Source organism: Mesocricetus auratus, unplaced genomic scaffold (genome assembly GCF_017639785.1).
Source record: "Mesocricetus auratus isolate SY011 unplaced genomic scaffold, BCM_Maur_2.0 Super-Scaffold_100015, whole genome shotgun sequence".
In the NCBI taxonomy this organism is placed as follows: Eukaryota; Metazoa; Chordata; class Mammalia; order Rodentia; family Cricetidae; genus Mesocricetus; species Mesocricetus auratus.
Window position 1 is genome coordinate 22,007,807 of NW_024429198.1, and position 19,308 is coordinate 22,027,114.

Below are 19,308 nucleotides of genomic sequence, written 5' to 3' on the forward strand. Positions count from 1 at the left end.
CTTGTACAGTTTATTTATTTTCTATTCTTATGCTATGTGCATCCTTGATCTTTGTCTTTCAGTTGCTACACGGGGCAGCATCCTCTACTTCCTCATCACTGAGATGCGGTTGGTTAATGAGATGTATCAGACTTCGCTCCGTCAGTTTCTGGGCTTGTTTGACCTTTCCTTAGCCAGGTACATCTGTCTCCAGGAAGTTGAGCTGAATTCTTTATCTGTGGACTAGAACGATGAAATTAGAATTTCCTTTTTTGCTTCTCAGTAAAAGTATTTTCTTTTCCTAAGTCTGAGATTAGTGTAGTTGTCACTATGTTAACATATCATTCAGACTTGTCATTTTAGGTTCAGAGGAAGCCATGCCGACCGCTTATCCATTGATTTGTCTTCTTTGGTTCACGTGTCCTGCTAAATGGGAAAAATTCTAAGACATTGTTGTGAATAATAATGGTCTGTGGGTAAAACTGATTTAGACAACAAAGAGGAATTCTGTTTTGTTGTTTCTTGTTGAGAGTATTTTTGTTATTTTAGATTTAGGAGTCCTTTCTTGATGTGTATACATAAAAATTAGTCCTTTATTCTCCTCCAGAAATGCTGTTTTTATAGACAATTGAAAAGGGCAGTGAGATAGCATCCCTTAAATGGTGTCTTCCTCAGGTCTGTCAAGAACCCAATTACAAGCAAGAGGATTGCTAATATCATTGAGCATATGACCTATGAGGTTTTCAAGTATGCTGCTCGAGGTTTATATGAGGAGCATAAATTCCTGTTCACATTGTTGCTCACCCTCAAGATTGACATCCAGAGAAACCGAGTTAAGCATGAGGAGTTTCTCACCCTCATTAAAGGTCAGTAGAGAGTGCTGTGTTTAGTGCAGATGTTGTAAATGCTCTTCAGACAACTTAGATTTTACTTTTTCACTTGTAATAGTTTCTTTGCATTTCATTTATGATTTACTTACATGAGTTATTTTATTCGACCATCTATTAAATAATGAATATTTGTTGGAGATCTACTGTGTCTCAGGGCATGGAACAGACATTTTACTGAACCAAACCCCTTGCAGAGTGCCTGATTTTGGGATGGGGAGAGGTACAGCAAAAGTAATGAGACAAGTAAAATAAATACTGTGTGGGAAGCTAGCAAGCACTTTGGAAAAATGGGAGGAAGTGAGTTTTTGCTTTACTTTTGCTGGGATAGAATTCCGTGTTCCAACTCCTACACCCAAAATAAAACTCGAGGGAGAAGGGCTTATTTGGTGCACCAGTTGAGACACAATCCATTGTGGTAGGAAATTGAGGCAGCAATAAGTTAATGAGCCAACCACATCACATCCACAGTCAGAAAGCAGGGATCAGAGAATGCTTGTGCTCAACCACTTGCTCTTTTTTAATGCCATAGTGGACCCACCTCCGTGGGATAGTACCCCCTCCCCGTTAGTGTCTGTCTGCCCACCCCCACTAGCTAAGCAACATAGTCTTTCAAAGGCATGCTCAGAGATTAAATTCCTCCTACAGCATGGCTGTCTCTGTAGGTTTGTCTCATATGTGTTTACACATCCTGCTCAGTTGACAACTGACACTAACTATGAGGGAAGGGATGGACAAATATAGGGTATGAGATATAAAGACAGTTTAAAGTTCTACATTATCTATGCAATTGTTTCCTTAGTAGGGTAGATCTTCCTTGGTGATTGGCACCTGATTAAAGATTTGAAATAACAATGGGGAGTTTATAGAAGGAGTATTAAAGCGGAAGGAGCTGACATGAAGACTTCCAGTGGGAATGAGAGTAGTGTGTTGGAGACAAAACAATGTCACCAGGGGCTCTGAAGCAGAATGGATGGTGAGGTGATCTGCAGCCTATTCCATAGATTATTTACTCTGTGTTTATTGCATTGACCACAGGTTGTCCTCTGGTTTACTAGGGTATACAGTTGAATGGAAAGTCAGGAGGCACAGACTTCTAGTCACATAGTCTTTAAACGCTATCTATTTATTGTACATAGTAATGGATTTCATGAAGTTTTCTTTCTAGTGTTGGGATTTCTTACACGTTCTAGGTAAGTACTATAGTACTTTACTGAACTATTTTACCTGCTATGTGAAGGCTCATATAAATGTATCATATAATTCTATTTATCCTTTTGTTCCTCTCTTTCTTTCCCACTTCTTCTAGTTCCCTTTATTGTCTCAGTTTTACTTCTACAGTCATGAAATATGTATGTTTGTGTGTCTACATGTCTACATGATTTTATATGTCCTATAAAAGTCTAGGATTGACTAAAATATGATATTTGTCTGAATCTAACTTCTTTTCTTAATTTGATCTCTATCTGCATCAATTTTCTTATAAACAACATAATTTTATTCCTTATGGATGAATACAAATTCTGTTGTAAGTGCCACTTCTCCTATTCCCCAGGTCCACTCCCAGCTCCATTTCCTTTTCAGAAAAGAGCAGGTCTCCAAGAAACAACCAGAAAACAAGATGGAACAAGATACAATAAGACAAAGCAAAAGTCCTCATTTCAAGGCTGGGCAAGGAAACCCAATAGGAGGAAAAGAGTTGCAAGAGGAGGCTAAAGAGTCAGGGATACACCTACTTCCAGTGTTTGGAGTCTCAGAGAACACCAAACTAACAGCCATAAAATATATACAGAGGATCCCATGCAGGCCCTGTGCTAGCCATTTGTGACTCTTTGAGCCCATGTGAGACCTGCTGAGTTTACTTTTCCTTTCTTAAATGTTTCTTAAAGAATTTATTTCATCTGCTGTTATGTTATCCAAATTATTTTTCTTTCTCCAACACAGAACTACTCCTTGTGCTTAATTTTGCATTTTTGAAACAGGAAGTCAGTTACAACATAGCTGTCTGCTATTAAACACTGAACAGCCTACAAGCCTCCTTCTCAAGAATGCTCTTGTTAGTCACTGGTAGCTATCTTATTTTTTCCATTTTGCTGGAAAATGGACAGTTGTCATGGAAATTGGAGAAACATTTACTGAATATTGTGCTATTGTCATTAGGTCCTTAGGTCTCCCTGGTATTGCAACAAGTTTTTATTTTCACTTTATGAGCTAATATTTGCGCTGAAATAGTTTCCAGGCCCCATTTATCTTATTATAAATGAAATAAGATTGATTTGACAATAGGATACAGTATAATAATACATGGTATCTAGATTAAGTAGAGAATGCCTCAATACATGTTTTAAATGATTTGTTTATAATCTGCTCTATGAAACAAAGGATCTTAAGATGACCAAGTGGGTTGGCTTCCCTTTTATGAATAATATTTAGAACATTTCCCCCTGAAATACATTAGTGAATGTTATTTATTAGACAACATTTTACATTTTAAAGATTCTATAATGCTTTTTTACTTAAGATATGGTTTTTACCTGCTAAGATTTTATTTTCAAGTGGCAGCAATGGTATTTTGAAGGTGTTATTTATCATTGGTGCTAAAAGTTATGTGTGCTTAGGCCCATTATCAACAAAAAGACAGGAGTCAGTGCCAAATGGAAATTTTTGTTGTTTTTAGATTATTCAATATAAGCAATGTGACAGAGTCCCCAGGATATGGTCAATCAGGTGTAAATTGTTTATGGAAGAAAATCCTTCAAATATATTTAGTGATACTAGCATCTGTAGATAAACTCTCTCTCTCTCTCTCTATATATATATAATTTTAAATATATACATATATATATATGCCAGTATAAGGCTGTTCTTAATAGTGACAAAAGCTGTTCATTTAGTGATCTGCCATGTCCTGGATCCTGCACGATATATACACTTACAGCAAGGCATGCAGGTCATATCATTTAAAATTTGGAAGGAGTGTTCCAGGTTGATAAAATAGCTTGTCCTAGATGTTGGCCAGGTTAACTGGCTTGGAATGCAGCATCAGCTTGTGATGCTGATGAGTGATTGGGTTTTTCTAAAATCATCTATTCATTCATTTAGATTTGAAGCATATTCCTGACTATGATTTATATTTCTGAATTTAATGAATGTCTAAGTAGTAAAGTCATGGAAATTAAGATAGTTCAAATAGAAACATTTACTAAGGAAATTGTTATAAAGTAAAGAAAGAAAAACTAGCAACTTCTCTTTAATTTTAAAGGTGGTGCCTCATTGGATCTTAAAGCCTGTCCTCCCAAACCATCGAAATGGATCCTAGATATGACCTGGCTGAACTTGGTGGAACTTAGCAAGCTTAGACAGTTTTCAGATATCCTTGATCAGGTACTACATTCCTTGAATGTACTTAAGCTACTGTCAAGGTGAGCAACTTTTAGACTCATCACTACAGTGTCTGTGGAGGAGAGTTGCTTCCTTCCTACACTGTCTGTCTTGGAAGGTATTGTACGTGTTTGGCCTTTCTGCAGCTCATCCACAACCTGAAAACAGCAGCATCTACTGAAGGCTAGAAGAAGCATGCTCAGAAAGTTTAATTGGCATTCTCTCAGCCTACATGTCATTATAAAGGTTTTTACAAAGAAAAACTAATAGTTCCAATTAGATAGACTAATTAAATGCATGCGTAGTTCTGTATGTGTTCTCATTTTAGAGATTAAATGGAAAGAAATACAGATAGACTTTTCTATTATAGTTCCCTTCTTGTCCTTTATCTCTATTCTTCCTCTTCCTCTGTCCTTCTGTCAAGTTCCTTCTTATTTAGTCATACAGGTCTGAGCCTCATGCTGATGTTTGTCTCTTGATCTGTAGATGTCACTGTTCTTTCAATCATTCAGTTGCCCACATCAGTGTATGTGTGGGGATCATGGAAGTTGAGTATAAAACAAGGCTGGAAGGAGGTTAGTCAATGTCTGGCGACCAAGAGAAGATTGACAGCATGATGTCTTTATTCAGGGACAGACTGAAGTGGCTGTGGGTGTTTGCTTTGACCAAGAAATACCCTGAGATGGGTTTTTAACTTCGGTAGTCCAAGTTTACAAGGTGTTTAAATTCTGAGTGTGTTTTTTTATGCTCTGGCTTATTACTGGTGATATTTGTTATTACTAACCTGTCATTTGGGTAAATCAGTTGTTTTAGGAAAAATAAATTAATTTTTGAATTATTAATATAATTATTAATTAGGATACATCCAGGAATTTTCCCTGGATCACTCTGATCAGAGATTGCTCTCTTTTGAAGAGTGTGCACTCTTACGCAGTCTTTCACGACTGAAGCAGAATCATTTTTATTCTTATATGGTGCTTTCTGAACATGAACCCAGGGAGATTCTTTTTATGATTGAATGAGGAAATACACTTGAATCTTTCATCAAAGGGCTTATCTGAGGATATGATTCTATTAATTTATAGATGTTATTTGTTTGAAGATTTTGATGTGTTTGCCTCTAAAAGGTTGGTGTCCTATTGGTTTCTGGATTCCAGAGGGTGATACACTGTGTGCTTTGCCAATCACCTACAAGTAGCAGGTATCTGATCATCCCTGTGATGACGATATTGGATAAAATAGCTCAAATTACTTTAGATAACTAGAGTATTGACTCAAACCTGTTTATTCAATAACAACTATGTATTAAATGTATTCCTTTGTGTCACAGGTGGTCCTAGGAAATGAGAAAACATGAATTAATAAGACCTGATTATATGAGGATTTTGTGGAGCAAACCAGGCTTTCTTGAGATAATGGAAATGAGGCACATTGATTTTTCTTTCTTTATTAATTTATCACCATGAAGGCATAGGTGAAATCAAGTATCTCAGGACTCTCTCTAGCTTGGCAGCTAGCTGTAGGCTAATGTTAGCATAGACTGATTTTGGAGCAAGTGGTATTTGATCTTAGACTATTTGACCCTAAGATGTATAAAGTTTCAAAATAGTGAATGTATACAGCTCACACATGCCTAGAGTGGTCAAAAATTTTGATCAAAAATGTCCACAAGCAATTACTGGAAGACTTTTGTGTGACATGACACACTTCTTATCCCATGGTGTTTTCAGATATCAAGAAATGAAAAACTGTGGAGAATTTGGTTTGACAGAGAAAACCCAGAGGAGGAACCACTTCCAAATGCCTATGACAAATCTCTTGACTGCTTCAGACGTCTTCTTCTTATTAGATCCTGGTGTCCCGATAGAACCGTTGCCCAGGTAAAATGTATATTAAAAGGAAACAACAGAGAGTTTTCTGAAGGAGATTTTTTCCTTTAAGTTTAGAGAAGTATTTTGAATGTGATTATCAGCCAGAATTTCCTTATGGGCTTCCAAGCAATTTTCTAAGTAAGACAAATGTGATAAATGGAAACGTAAACAACAAATGAAGTACTGAGGTAATACTTCCCTAAGTGATTTATTAAACCCTTTGGTCCTAGTGGTAAAACAAGAGCAAATGAGAAAAAAATCATGATTCTGAGCTTGGCATGCAGAATAACATAAATATAATGCATTATTCTCATGTATCACTTTATAATAACTCAGAAATGATATAGCTGCTCTTTTTTACTAGCTGTAAATCAGCCCTTGTATAAGCAAGAAAATTGCAGAAACATTAGTGAGAGAGTTATTCAGTTGGACGGATAGACGGATGGGTATGGCAGCAGTTCCCTAGATAGTGTCACAACTCTGAGTGAGAGGAATCAGGTTGTCCTAAAACTGAGTTCTGCCGATGACTGACATGTGGACCCTTCTTCCAAAAGCTTCGTCTTCCCCAAGGCTTTTTATATATTGGTCTTATGTCTAGGCACTTACTCACTGAAAAGGCATAGCTCTTGCTTTCACAATGAAAACTTTAAAATTTAGCACAGGTACGTTTCTTTTTTTTTTTCATGTTTTTTTTTTATTTTCCAGTTTAAATTTAGATAAGAAACAAGGTTGCTTCACAAGTCAGTTCCAGGTCCCTCTCCCTTTCCTTCCCCTCCTCCCGTGCCCTCCCCCCCCAACCCCCTCCCTTATCCCCTCATTCCCCCAGGGAGGGTGAGGCCCTCCATGGGGGTGTCCATAGTCTGTCATTTCATATAGGGCAGGGCCTAGACCCTTCCCCAAGTGTTCAGGGTGAGAGTGCACCTCACATTGTTCTATGGGAGTCCAAAGTCCATGTGTATACTTGGGATGGGTACTGATCTGCTGCCCAAGGCTCAAAGGATTACCTAGGCCTCCTCACTGACACCCAGATTCAGGGGGTCTTGATCAGTCCCATGCTGGATTCCCAGGCTGATGCCTGGGATTCAAGAGTTAACCTTTGTCAGGTCAGCTGTTTCTAGGGGTTAAACCAGCCCAGTCTTAATCCCTTTGATCATCAGTCCTCCCTCTCTGTTACTGGCTTTCTTGAGGTCAGCTCAGTACTTAACCGAGGGAGTCTGCCTCTTCTTCTGGGGAATGCCAGCCTACAATCCTATGGCCAGAGGGTCTGGGAAACAGGTACATTTCTTAATGGCTTCCATAAAGCAATGATAGAGTGAAATCTGCTGGACTCTGAATTCACCTTATTCTCTACAAATAGTATGACAAAATTTACAAGGTAACTACCCACAACTAGACTCAGATACCACAGCAAGATCCAAAGACTTACTAAGAAAAGAAAAATGAGTTTTGTCACTTAGATCTCTGAGGTCACTCTTCTGTTTTCATTTTAACTTTATTATCATTACTAATGAATGGTCAAACGGTTGCCTTTTTCAGGGTGGTATAGGAAAGAAGGTATAAATACAGTTGTTTATATATCCATTTCCTCCTCCTTGCCTCCCTTGTCTTTTTCCACAGAAAACATTTAGTTTCATACTTAAAACTAACACCTTCAGACTTTTCTGTAACATTTCTGTCTTTGTATAGCTTTGTAGTCATCAGGAAGGTCATAAGTGTGGCTTTTTTATTAGTCACACTTTGTGTCTTTTTTCTCCACTCTGATACATAGTTTATATTCTAAAAGAAATGGCAAGAACATTCTATTTCTCAGCTTTTCAAGGTCTCCTGTGACTTACCATGGCCATTGAAATCACACAAAATTCCTGAATAAAGTCTACATGGTCCTATGAAAATATATTACACCCTCTGGAATTTGTATCTTTATCAGTCCCTTTAAAATTTATTGCCAGATAAGCTTTACAAAGTGCATATACTCTGTCCCTATTCCCTACAAGCAATGTCAGGCTGCAAACAACTGATGCACTGCATTTTGTCTGGTGTAAGAGTCCACAGTAGGGAATGTCAGGTGGGTTGGCCACAAGGCTACCACACTGTCAGAAAGCATCTAATGCCACATACACAGTGTGGTCTAACAAATACCTGGCAAAGGGAGGTCAGTCCATACTAGACAGTGTCTGAGTTCATTTCCCCACTGCTTAAAGGTTGAGCCTACTTAATTGAGACCAGATGGAACAAAATGTTCTTTGGAGTTGGGCAGAATCACTTGTGAAAATGTAGCACTGTATATTTATTTGTGCCAATGAGGTGTTAAGTTTTTATAAGTTGGCAGACTGTGCAGAAGTCTGGCTGGCCCTCACCGAATCATTACTTACCCAAATTGTACTGGTTGTCCTCTATGCAGATGAGACAATGTATTCTTGTTTGCTCCAAAATTCCTGCACATGTGTTCTCTGTATGAAGTACACCTAACTCTGACTTTCCTTTTTCTGGACAAGGCTCCCCTACAGTTTACAGCTCAGCTTAAACTGTTTGATGGCAATAAGCATACGTTGATATATTTCTGCAATATAAGTTGGTTTTTGTCATTGCACATCTTCTGGAGGTTGTCGTTTAATTAATTGTGTATCTAATCTGGAGGAGAAGCAGGATTCCGAAAGGAGGGGGACTCATACTGTCACTGCTTGGTAGGGTCACCTGACACACATCCTTGGACAGAGAAAGAGAAGCTTGTTAACTAAATTTCATGCCTGTTACAAGAGCGGGATTTATGGGGATGGTGAGACTCAGTAATGCCTGTTGGCCCAATGAGATGAGCTTATGTAGGGATAAGTTATAGATGTGAGTAAATTTATTATTTCTCACGCATGTAGTTTTGTCTTGGGCTTACATCATATAACAAACTACAAACCCTGTCCTTGAGCTAATCAGAAACAGTGGCTGTGATTCCCAAAATGTCTCTCTTTCCCAGGAACAAGGATTTTTGTCAAACAATTCCTTTACAATTTCCATTTTAAGTTAAATGGCTTTCTTTATCAGGGAGTTAGAAAAGGAGCTTTTGAGCTAAGCATAACTTTTGTATTTTTAATACATAAAATACAACAAGAAGAAAATTTTATGATGTGAAAATAACTTAACAGTCAGATCTCAGTGTAATGTTTTTAATGCTTTATTTTGTCTTAATTATCAGTTAATTGTATACATCCATAGGATTCATCACTTGTGTACATTGTGGAATCGTCAAATCAAGCTGTGCAGTTGATTGGAACAAAACCACATCTTTTTGTTTATGTATTATATCAAGCTGCCTTTGTGCTACAATGGATGGGTTAAATAATTGCAACAAAGGCCATGTAGCTAGAAAAGCTTCAATGATATGTCATGCGACCCCTATTGTATATATACTGTAATGTCTTGTATAGTCGTGTTCATACTGGGTCCATGTTGATTTGTATGGTGGGCTGGGTGGTACTGAGCACCCTGCTAGCTTAAAATAGAAAACATTCGATCTTTGAATGTAGGTGAGCCACACTGAGAAGCTGCAGTGCTGGCAGGTGCCTGAGGTTGAGCAGGAACTGCAACTGTGCAGTGACCAGACTTTGAATTGGTTCCTGACTGTAGACCTTCAGCAACTTCAAATATGTACACAGAGAAGATTTTCATTGGCATCAGTGGACATGTTAAGCAAGCTTTTTATGTACTTGCCAGAAGGATGTATTAAAGTATTTGGGCATTTAGAGCAAGGCTAGAGACTTTCATACTGGATCTTGCCAATTTATAAAACATAGTGAGAGATATAATGGCATATTGTGACTCAAATTCAACCCGATTGAACTTCACGCCTTTAGAACACCTCTCAACTACTGAAACAGGCAAAGAGGAGAAAGGTCTGAATGAGTGACAACTTCCATGACACAGAAACATGAGTCCTGACTGACTATTTCCTTACCACACTATCTTAGACTTACTGTTGGGGAAGGGCTCTGACCTGAAACTTCACAGCCCCTTAAAAGCTAGGCAACCTGCCTTGCACCCGAAATCATTTAGAGACAGCTGTCATGGGAAGAAAACTGTGTATTCTACCAAATCAGCATAGTTTAATCATGAATTGAGGGTGAACTAGATGTTGTGGTTTCTGATGAGGCAGGGTTGGAACTTAGACGATGGGAGAGGGTCCCCATAGTACAGTGGTCCAGTGCTTTGTCAATGATCATCTGTGATTATTCTCATTAGGGCGTGGGAACTTGATATCTCTTTTTCATTGTGCAGAAGATGGGTATTTCATAGCATGTTTCACTTCCTAATATGAGGACAAACTTATCCATCAGGAAAATCCAAAAGTAGAACATTCTGGATATTCACTTGTCTTGTCTCAATTGACACTCATTTCTGTTATTATGAAGATACTAGACATCTTCACAGGCCACTGGATTTCCTTGTCATGACCTGGACCCAGGAGGTCCAGGTTAAGGCTAGTTAAGCCATCTTTGGTTTGGAAGTTTCCCGAGTTGGATTTCAGTAACTATTCTGCACACCTATTTCATCTGTAACATCTTGATATTCATTTTCATTTGGTCTTTGAGCTTACACTGGTGAGATGTTCCTCATTCAAGCTGGTTACATTTACAGCTCAGGTCTGTCTGACATCTGAGAGTCAAGGGAAGCTACATGTGTATTCCACTGGGAATAGGGTTGAGTGTACTCACCACCAGCTTTTAGGGAGGTGAAGTTAATATATTGACAGTTGGGTTCTGCTTGTCCTGTGAGAAATATTGATCATTGGAATCTCACTGTGGAGACATGTGGATGTGAAAACTTGAGTTGGGAGAAGACATTCATGTTGAAAAACAGTTTTTTGAAGTGGGCAACCCAGTTATTGTAAGGGCAAGAATAGAGATTAAGGGTCATATGTACTGTACTGACAGGTGAAAAATTATTCTTTGACCTTTTAGAAAATGAATACTAGGTATGATAGAAAATGAAATTGAAAAAATCTCTGTGATCTTATCAACATGGATTTCACTAAAAATCAAACAAAATTATTAGTAGAAAGAGAACCAAAGAGTGGAAAGGAATGATGAAAATGATGAGCAGACATTATCAAGTAACTATTTTAAAAATGCGTTAACTAATTAATTCACTAATTTGTGTAATAAATTCAATGATTATTGGTAAATATTCATTAAATTTCAAGCATTGTACTGTTGAACTGTTGAGAATTAGAGTTAGCATCCTAAATAATAAAGTTTCCAAATCATATGTAGACGGTAAGACACCACCAGTGTTTTGAAATGGGAACCAGGATCATTTAACTTAGATTCTGAAGCTGTAACTAAGTTTTTTTTTTCTGGCAAATAGCACATCCTCTCTGAGTATAGCATTGAAATGTAAACACAGAAACAAACACCAGGAAACAGAAGTCTCTGCCTTGTTTCCATAGCAGTTACTATGAACATCTTTGTGACAGTCTGCAGAAGCCCTACTGTATTATGATACTCAAAGGAAGTAGGAGTCTTTTCTTGACTTTGCACTGCTTTTGGCAGGCTCGCAAGTACATCATGGACTCTATGGGAGAGAACTATGCAGAGGGAGTTATCCTGGACTTGGAAAAGACATGGGAGGAATCTGACCCACGGACACCGCTCATATGTCTCCTGTCCATGGGCTCTGACCCGACAGACTCCATCATTGCTTTGGGGAAGAGACTAAAAATAGAAACACACTATGTGTCCATGGGCCAGGGCCAGGAGGTCCATGCAAGGAAGTTGTTGCACCAGACCATGGCAAATGTAAGTCCAAATATCTAGATTCAAAAATACCTTTCAATTGTGATATGGACACTGTAAATAGTTTTATTTAAAATATCCCATAGATCAGATATTTGGGAAATTGTTGCATAATCCACAAATTTGGGGGACTGTATGTAAAGAATCTCAGAGTTATAGAGTGATTCATGCAAAAATTAAGACTTACCATTTTAAGGCTCTGGCTTTAAAGTAATTAGATTCTCATGGAAGTTTGCTGCATATTCTCAAGGTAAATGTTTGGTTGCCAGTATTTTGAGTATCTAGAAAGGAGGGAACAACTCTTAAAATTCTGTATGTAAACTTTCTTCCAAGTGTTTTCAGTGTGGTTGTTTTCCACCTGAAGTGCTGGTTACTCAGTCCAAACCCTGTCTGGTTTGTCCTGGACACACTCAGTTCCTCATCTCTCCTTAGAGAGGTGGGGGCATGCAGGAGGGAGTACTTCCTTTTTACCTTGTCCCTGCCTCCTCTCAGTCCAGACCAGATGTCTTGCTTGTTGGTCTTGGTACCATTTTCAATTCCTCTGCCTCTTTGAGTTTTGTACTTTTAGCCAGTATTGGCCACTCCCAGAAGCACCCGGTGTGCAGCTTAAGATTCAGTTTTCTGTAACCTGTTTACATGTCATCAATATTGTTTGTTCTCACTATTGCTGTTTTTGGGATCATGCCTTAAAATGCCTTTGATGTAGCTTTAATGGAACTGGGGGTGGGGAGGACAGCAGAGCCCAGCTTTACTTGTAAGTTCTGTCACATTTCTGTTTTACTCCAGTTATTGCCATGGCTGATCAAAGGATCAAATCAGTATGTCTACAGTCATGACAGTGTGCTATGGGGAAAACGTGTACTACAATACCAAAAACCACATCTATATCTCAATAGAACATTATTGAACTGCTAGAGTTGGCCTAGACTGGCTTAAAGTGATTATCATGCTATGTTTAATGACATAATTTCTGGAGAAAGTTGTCTTGAAATCTCCAGGTGAAAGAAACTAACCTAATTTCCATCTGTTGCTGGTGTTTCTTAGGGCGGATGGGTACTTCTACAGAATTGCCATCTGGGACTTGACTTCCTGGATGAACTAATGGACATAATTACAGAAACAGAGGCTGTGCGCGACACTTTCCGCCTATGGATGACCACCGAGGTTCACAGGCAGTTCCCGATAACTCTACTTCAGATGTCCATCAGGTTTGCCAATGAGCCTCCTCAGGGCCTCCGGGCAGGCCTGAAAAGAACATACGGTGGTAAGTTGGGGAAGGCTTCTGAGTCTGTAGGACTTGTATACAAACTCATAAACTGTTTTCTTAAAGAAACTATGAAAACAGAATTAGCAAATAGAACTTTCCCTTTGCCTGATAGACCCAGTATTGTGTTCCATGGGAAATGATGTGAACTGAACCCACGATTTTCTAGTTTAGTTTTTCTGTCTTTCCAGTATTGTGATATTTAAGCCTGTGCCCGACTCTTTGTGATTTGTGGTCTCTCTACTCCATACCTACATTAGTGCAGTAGTACAGCATCTTCTGAAAGGAAGGACTGATTTAAATGTGTGGCCCAATCCACCTGATTGGAGCGATACACCAGAGCATGTAACAAAACTAGAGCTTAGTATGAACAATTTGCCAGAATGGTTTCTTACAAAAGGAGTAATAAACAAAAGTGCCTGAGAGATGATATGTTCTTCCATCTGTCCATCTACAACAGGTGTGAGCCAGGACTTACTGGATGTGAGTGTTGGGGCCCAGTGGAAGCCCATGTTGTATGCAGTGGCCTTCCTACACTCTACTGTCCAGGAGAGGCGCAAGTTTGGTCCCCTAGGGTGGAATATCCCCTATGAATTTAATCAAGCAGACTTCAATGCCACTGTGCAGTTCATTCAAAACCACCTGGATGATATGGATATCAAGAAGGTACTACTGAGCCTCCTACTTCATAGCAAGACATACACTGAACATATGTGGCCAACCTCACACAATGGTCCAACTTTGGGGGTGAAACTTATGAAGATTTGATAAAGTTGTAGGATATTTTAAAGGCATGTACACTTGGGTCACAATTGCTTCTTGATTTAGGAAAAAACCTGTATATGTTTTATTAACAATTTATTTCTCAAAGGCAAGTTCACAGTTCATAAGGCCACCTAAAAGGACCCACGGCAATGATGCAGCGTGGGGTGAAGGGGAGTAAAACTTTAGAAATAAAGACAAGAGTTTGGGATACCTTTAATCCTTTTTGGAACTGCCTAAGTATTTCAAAAAGATAAACTTTTAGGCATTTCGAGACTTCTCAGTTGTTAAAAACATACAATGCTCTTGCAGAGGACCCAAGTTCAGTTTCTAGCACTTATGTCAGGTGACTCTAACTGCCCAGAACTCTAGCTTCGGATGATTGGTACCCTCGCCAGGATTCCTCCAGCACTGGCACTCCCCCACCATGTTTACACAGACATAATTAAAAAATAGAAATAAATTATTTGAAGTAAACTTTTGAAATATTGAGGTGTGGAAACACAAATTTCAGGAGAGTCTATTTGAAGTTGCGAGTTTGGCCCTGGAGTAACTGCTTACATTGACTTGTTTGATTATTTTTCTATAATATCTATATGGTGAAATTGTTAGGAAGAATGACTATTGCTGTCATTGATGATGGTGAATACATGTTGATGTGTAATTGTTCGTGAATGCCCCTAGGGTGTGTCCTGGACCACAGTCCGTTACATGATTGGAGAGATCCAGTATGGAGGCAGAGTCACTGATGACTATGATAAGAGGTTGCTGAACACGTTTGCAAAGGTTTGGTTCAGTGAAAACATGTTTGGATCAGATTTCACCTTTTACCAAGGATACAACATTCCAAAATGCAGCACGGTGGATGGCTATCTTCAGTACATTCAGGTTTGTCGACTTTAGCATTTTAACTGTAGAATATCTGCAGCTCTTTGACCCTTACAAAATCTATACCATTCACACTGCTTTTAAAATTAATAGTAATGACAGTGGGAGCAAAGGTTTCTGCTGTGAATGATTCCTTTATATTTTTATAACCTTTTGATTATCATGCCTATCTTTGCTCTGAGAAATGAGCTTTGTGAGAGTCCCTTTTGCATATTCCTATGTTCTAATGGCTTGAGTAGGTTTTCTTTGGTGAGATGACAGATTGGGCTGATGTAGGGAGAGGACATGTGTAAGCCACGTGGGGCTCTCTGATCATGGAACTTCAGTCACTACACTTGTAGACCAAGGAAAATTTATGGACTCAGTCTATTCTACTTTCAACCTAGGTGATTAATCCTTGACACTCATCCTCATCCATGACCTACAGCTGGGTATAGATATGGCATCCATGAACCTGCCTTGTATGTGTTCTTTGTTTAAGACAGATTTTTTAAAAAGTCTGGCTGCATTGGCATTTACAACTAGGTTATTCTAGGTTATACATTGTTGTTTCTCATGCATGGTCCTGGGCCTCTACCTACTAAATGCCAGGAACATCCCTTACCTGATTTTAAGATTAATAAAAGTCTCCAGGGGTTGCCAAATGATGCTTGGTGGAGAAGTAGCCTTTGGATGAAGAGTACTGCTCTAAGACAGACTAATGTGGATTTTGCTAGGGCAGTCAGGAATAGGTGAGGGGAGACTATCTAGCACTGAAGGTGTCTGCGTTTCCTCTCTGTACCCTGAATGCATTAGGTGATGATTTAGCAGCTTCTTTGGCCACTGTCTCAGATTTATCTCATAGTAAATAAACTAAAGCACAACACCCCAAAGAGATACATTTATCAGGATATTTATAGGGTTTTGATATATAAATGCAATGAGTTTATCATATATTACCACTTGTACACTTTTATTAATTCAACTAAACAAATAACATTTGCCGCACTGTACTACGTGTATCTTTAAATCATTAGCCATGGATAGAAAACTGTCTCAGACATTGTAAATTTAAGAATACCTGTAACTGTATTTCTAGATCTATACCTTGTTCCACAGTGAAATGAGGTAGCTCATAAGAAGATATGAAAGGAATAAAATAAGGCAGAGGAAGGGAGGGACGCTAGTAATAAGATAATAAAGTTAAGGATAAGATTCACACATGGAAATACATGCCAAATTGTAGGTACACTTTATCTTTCCCAGTGGCTGAGGAGCCTTCCAGCTCCATTGTTCTGTTCCCGGTTATGTCTCATTCCCTATTTTTTTCTGTTGTGTTTTGAATATTTGCTTTTTCCCAGTCTCCATTTTTCTCCCTAGGATAGAATAGTTTCCACTCTCAGTCTTATTTGAGCCACGCTTCCTAAAACTCTCATTTCCTGCTATTTGTATCAATACAATAGCCATTAATTATACAATGTTCATATGAAATGAATTTAATTAGACTATCCAAAAAAGTTCCCTTTTTATCTTGCATGCAGGTAAGAAGACTGTGTGTCTGGTTAAATATTGCTTCAGTCTGTCTTGTGTTTCTCAATGTTACAATTTTTCATTTTGGTATGTGAAGAAATTATTGGGGTTTGTAGCAGGTCATAAGTGAGACATGAGTAAGTGTTTACCCTAACCAAAACATTTTTATTTCTCGACTCTAATTTAATTGATGTTATGAGTGCATGCTTATCTGGTTTTTCTGGTGTTCAGAGCTTGCCTGCCTATGACAGCCCTGAGGTGTTTGGGCTGCACCCCAACGCCGACATCACTTACCAGAGCAAGCTGGCCAAGGATGTGCTAGACACCATCCTGGGCATCCAGCCTAAGGACAGCTCTGGTGGAGGGGATGAGACGCGGGAGGCTGTGGTGGCCCGCTTGGCTGATGAGATGCTGCAGAAGCTTCCAGAAGATTACAGCCCTTTTGAAGTGAGTACACAAAATCCTGACATCAGTCTGTTTGTGGACAAGTGAGGAGGAAGGGGGCAAGAAAAAATTAAGCTTCTGAAGTAAAAGATAACATTTGGAACCAAAGGAGCTTCTTGACAAGCCACAAAAGGAAAACCATGAAGAAACTTGACATGAATGTCAGTTTTTATTACTAGCTGATACGTGCCTTGCTGGGTTAGGTATGGTTACTTTACAGAGCCTTCTTTGAGGCCCTTCATAGTTCCATTGTTAAAATGAAAGCAATGTGCTCTCAGTCATATGTGCATGCTCTTCTGTTTGTGTATGTACGTGCATGTGAGTGTGTGCATGTGTGTGCCTGTGTGTTCATGCTTGTGTTTGTACATGTGTGTGAGTGTATATACAAATGTTTGTGCAAGTGTGTATGAGTGTGTGAGTACATGTGTACATGCATGTATTTGTGTGTCTGAGTGTGCTTGAATGTACATGCATGTGTGTGTGTATGCTTGTGTGTGTATGGTGTGTATGTCTGTGTGTACATGTATGACTTAATGCACAACTTACAATTCAGGCCTTCACTTTAGGGAGGCTGCCTTTTCTTACATCATTCTGCTGTTTTTTCATATAATTAAATTTGAAAACTGATTCTTTTAGTATATAAATAGCTTCTAAGCAATTTATAATCATGGAAGTTAATATTTTAGCATTTAATGATTTTTTGAAGAAATTACTCTGATATGGCTTAGAAATCTTTGATAAGCAAGAAGTAACATATCCCATATGGCTTAAGAGTTGACTGCATGACATTGCTCCTAGCCACACACATGTAGCTTTGATATCCTGTTGATCCTACTAAGCAGACTATTTTGGCTGCTAAAACAAGGGTCTCTTGTAAAGGGAATGTTTCCCTGGGAGACTCTCTGATCACCTGCCTGAAGAAAATCAATACTGTTACCAGCTTTCATATGGGCTCTTCATTATAGTGCTGGAAGAGAAGACAATGCATCCGTTGGAGGTTGAAATATTTACAAAGCAATTAAAATATCTAAAATAGAATAATTATGTAACAAAACATGGTAACTAGGTTTTTGAAGAGACCTTCTATTTGTTGCAGAATTTGTCAGAACCATTGAACCGTTCCAGCATAAAATAGTCCAGCCTAACACATTATCTGCTATGCAGAAGATTCTCCATAAATACCCATGAAATACAAAGGAATGAACAGGTCTCTGTGCTTATGAAAAATAACAGAATACTTTAAGAATTGATGTTTGGTTATTTGAGACAACTGATATAGTGGCTGTGTACATGAACACACTGCCTGCATGTACTAACACATATATCACATTGGCGGGGAATAAATAATTAGTAGTAAGCTCATATGATAAAGTTGTTATATATGCTATATATTATAGCTATATACATCTTATGTGTTCCTTTGAATTAACTGAGCCCTCTTTCTTCTCAAACACTTTAAAAACTTGTGCTGATCATATACAAGATATTTACTTTCTTACACCTTCTTTTTTACTTTGTTGTTGAAAAAACTAAAAGCTTATTATTTATGGCATTGTAAAAAGCATGGCTTATTTAGAAGTCCAGGGCACGATCCTATCACTATCACAGTAGCTAGCTGATTTCTAATGTGCTCTTTGAATGTCTCCATGGAAGGTGAAAGAGAGGTTGCAGAAGATGGGACCGTTCCAGCCCATGAATATTTTCCTCAGGCAGGAGGTTGACAGGATGCAGAGGGTGCTCAGCCTCGTCCGCAGCACCCTGATTGAGCTGAAACTTGCTGTTGATGGTACCATTATCATGAGCGAAAATCTGCGAGATGCTCTGGATTGCATGTTTGATGCCAGAATCCCTGCTCGGTGGAGAAAGGTGAGTATAGTTCTGCTCCTATTTTGTGAATGGCTATAACCATGGAGGGGAGCACTGAAGAGTCACTTACTTAGTTTGGCTCTTAGGGTTAGTGATGCTTAGAGGTCATTCCTCTGTCTGTGATTGTTTACAGAATTTCATTTTAAAATAAAGAAGGTTTTATTTACTTGTTTTATGTGGCTATGTGTGCCTAAGTCTACAAATGTGGTTCACATTCCTACAGGTGTCCACAGAGTCACAATAGGGCATCAGATCCACTTTATATGGAGCTACAGACAGTTATAAGCCTCCAAATGTAGGTGCTAGGAACTGAACCCAGGTCCTCTGCAAGAGTAGAAGTGCTCTAAATCACCAGGATATCTCTTCCTTTATTTATTTACTATTTTAAGATTTAATTAAACTATATTTACATCATGTCCCTTCATACTCTTCCTTTCTGTTCCCCCCATGTACCCACACCTCCTGTTCACGAGTTTTTCCTTCTTTGGCCATTGTTGTCACATATAAATGAATAACTATATAGATATAATCTGGGGAGTCTGGTCAGTGTTTTCTGCATGTACATGTTTCCAGAGTGGATCACTAGGGATTATGTAACCAGTGGGGTCTCCTCTCCTGGGAGTACTTATTCTCCCCCTCTCAGAAGTTGTTAATCTCTTGTGGCTCCTCATCTA

The 19,308-nt window shown here is 38.7% G+C and overlaps 1 protein-coding gene across 2 annotated transcripts in view; it reads left to right on the forward strand.

Moving 5' to 3' along the window:
* The window catches only part of Dnah5 (dynein axonemal heavy chain 5), a 278,387-nt gene that overhangs the window by 244,303 nt on the left and 14,776 nt on the right, over positions 1-19,308 (forward strand). For both annotated transcript variants that reach the window (XM_040757681.1, XM_040757680.1), the window contains exons 67-76: positions 63-177; positions 655-845; positions 4,129-4,250; positions 5,978-6,127; positions 11,659-11,904; positions 12,946-13,165; positions 13,626-13,831; positions 14,612-14,815; positions 16,556-16,771; positions 18,422-18,634. In XM_040757681.1, the coding sequence (XP_040613615.1) occupies positions 63-177; positions 655-845; positions 4,129-4,250; positions 5,978-6,127; positions 11,659-11,904; positions 12,946-13,165; positions 13,626-13,831; positions 14,612-14,815; positions 16,556-16,771; positions 18,422-18,634 (1,883 nt within the window). The remainder of the gene's footprint in view (positions 1-62; positions 178-654; positions 846-4,128; positions 4,251-5,977; positions 6,128-11,658; positions 11,905-12,945; positions 13,166-13,625; positions 13,832-14,611; positions 14,816-16,555; positions 16,772-18,421; positions 18,635-19,308) is intronic.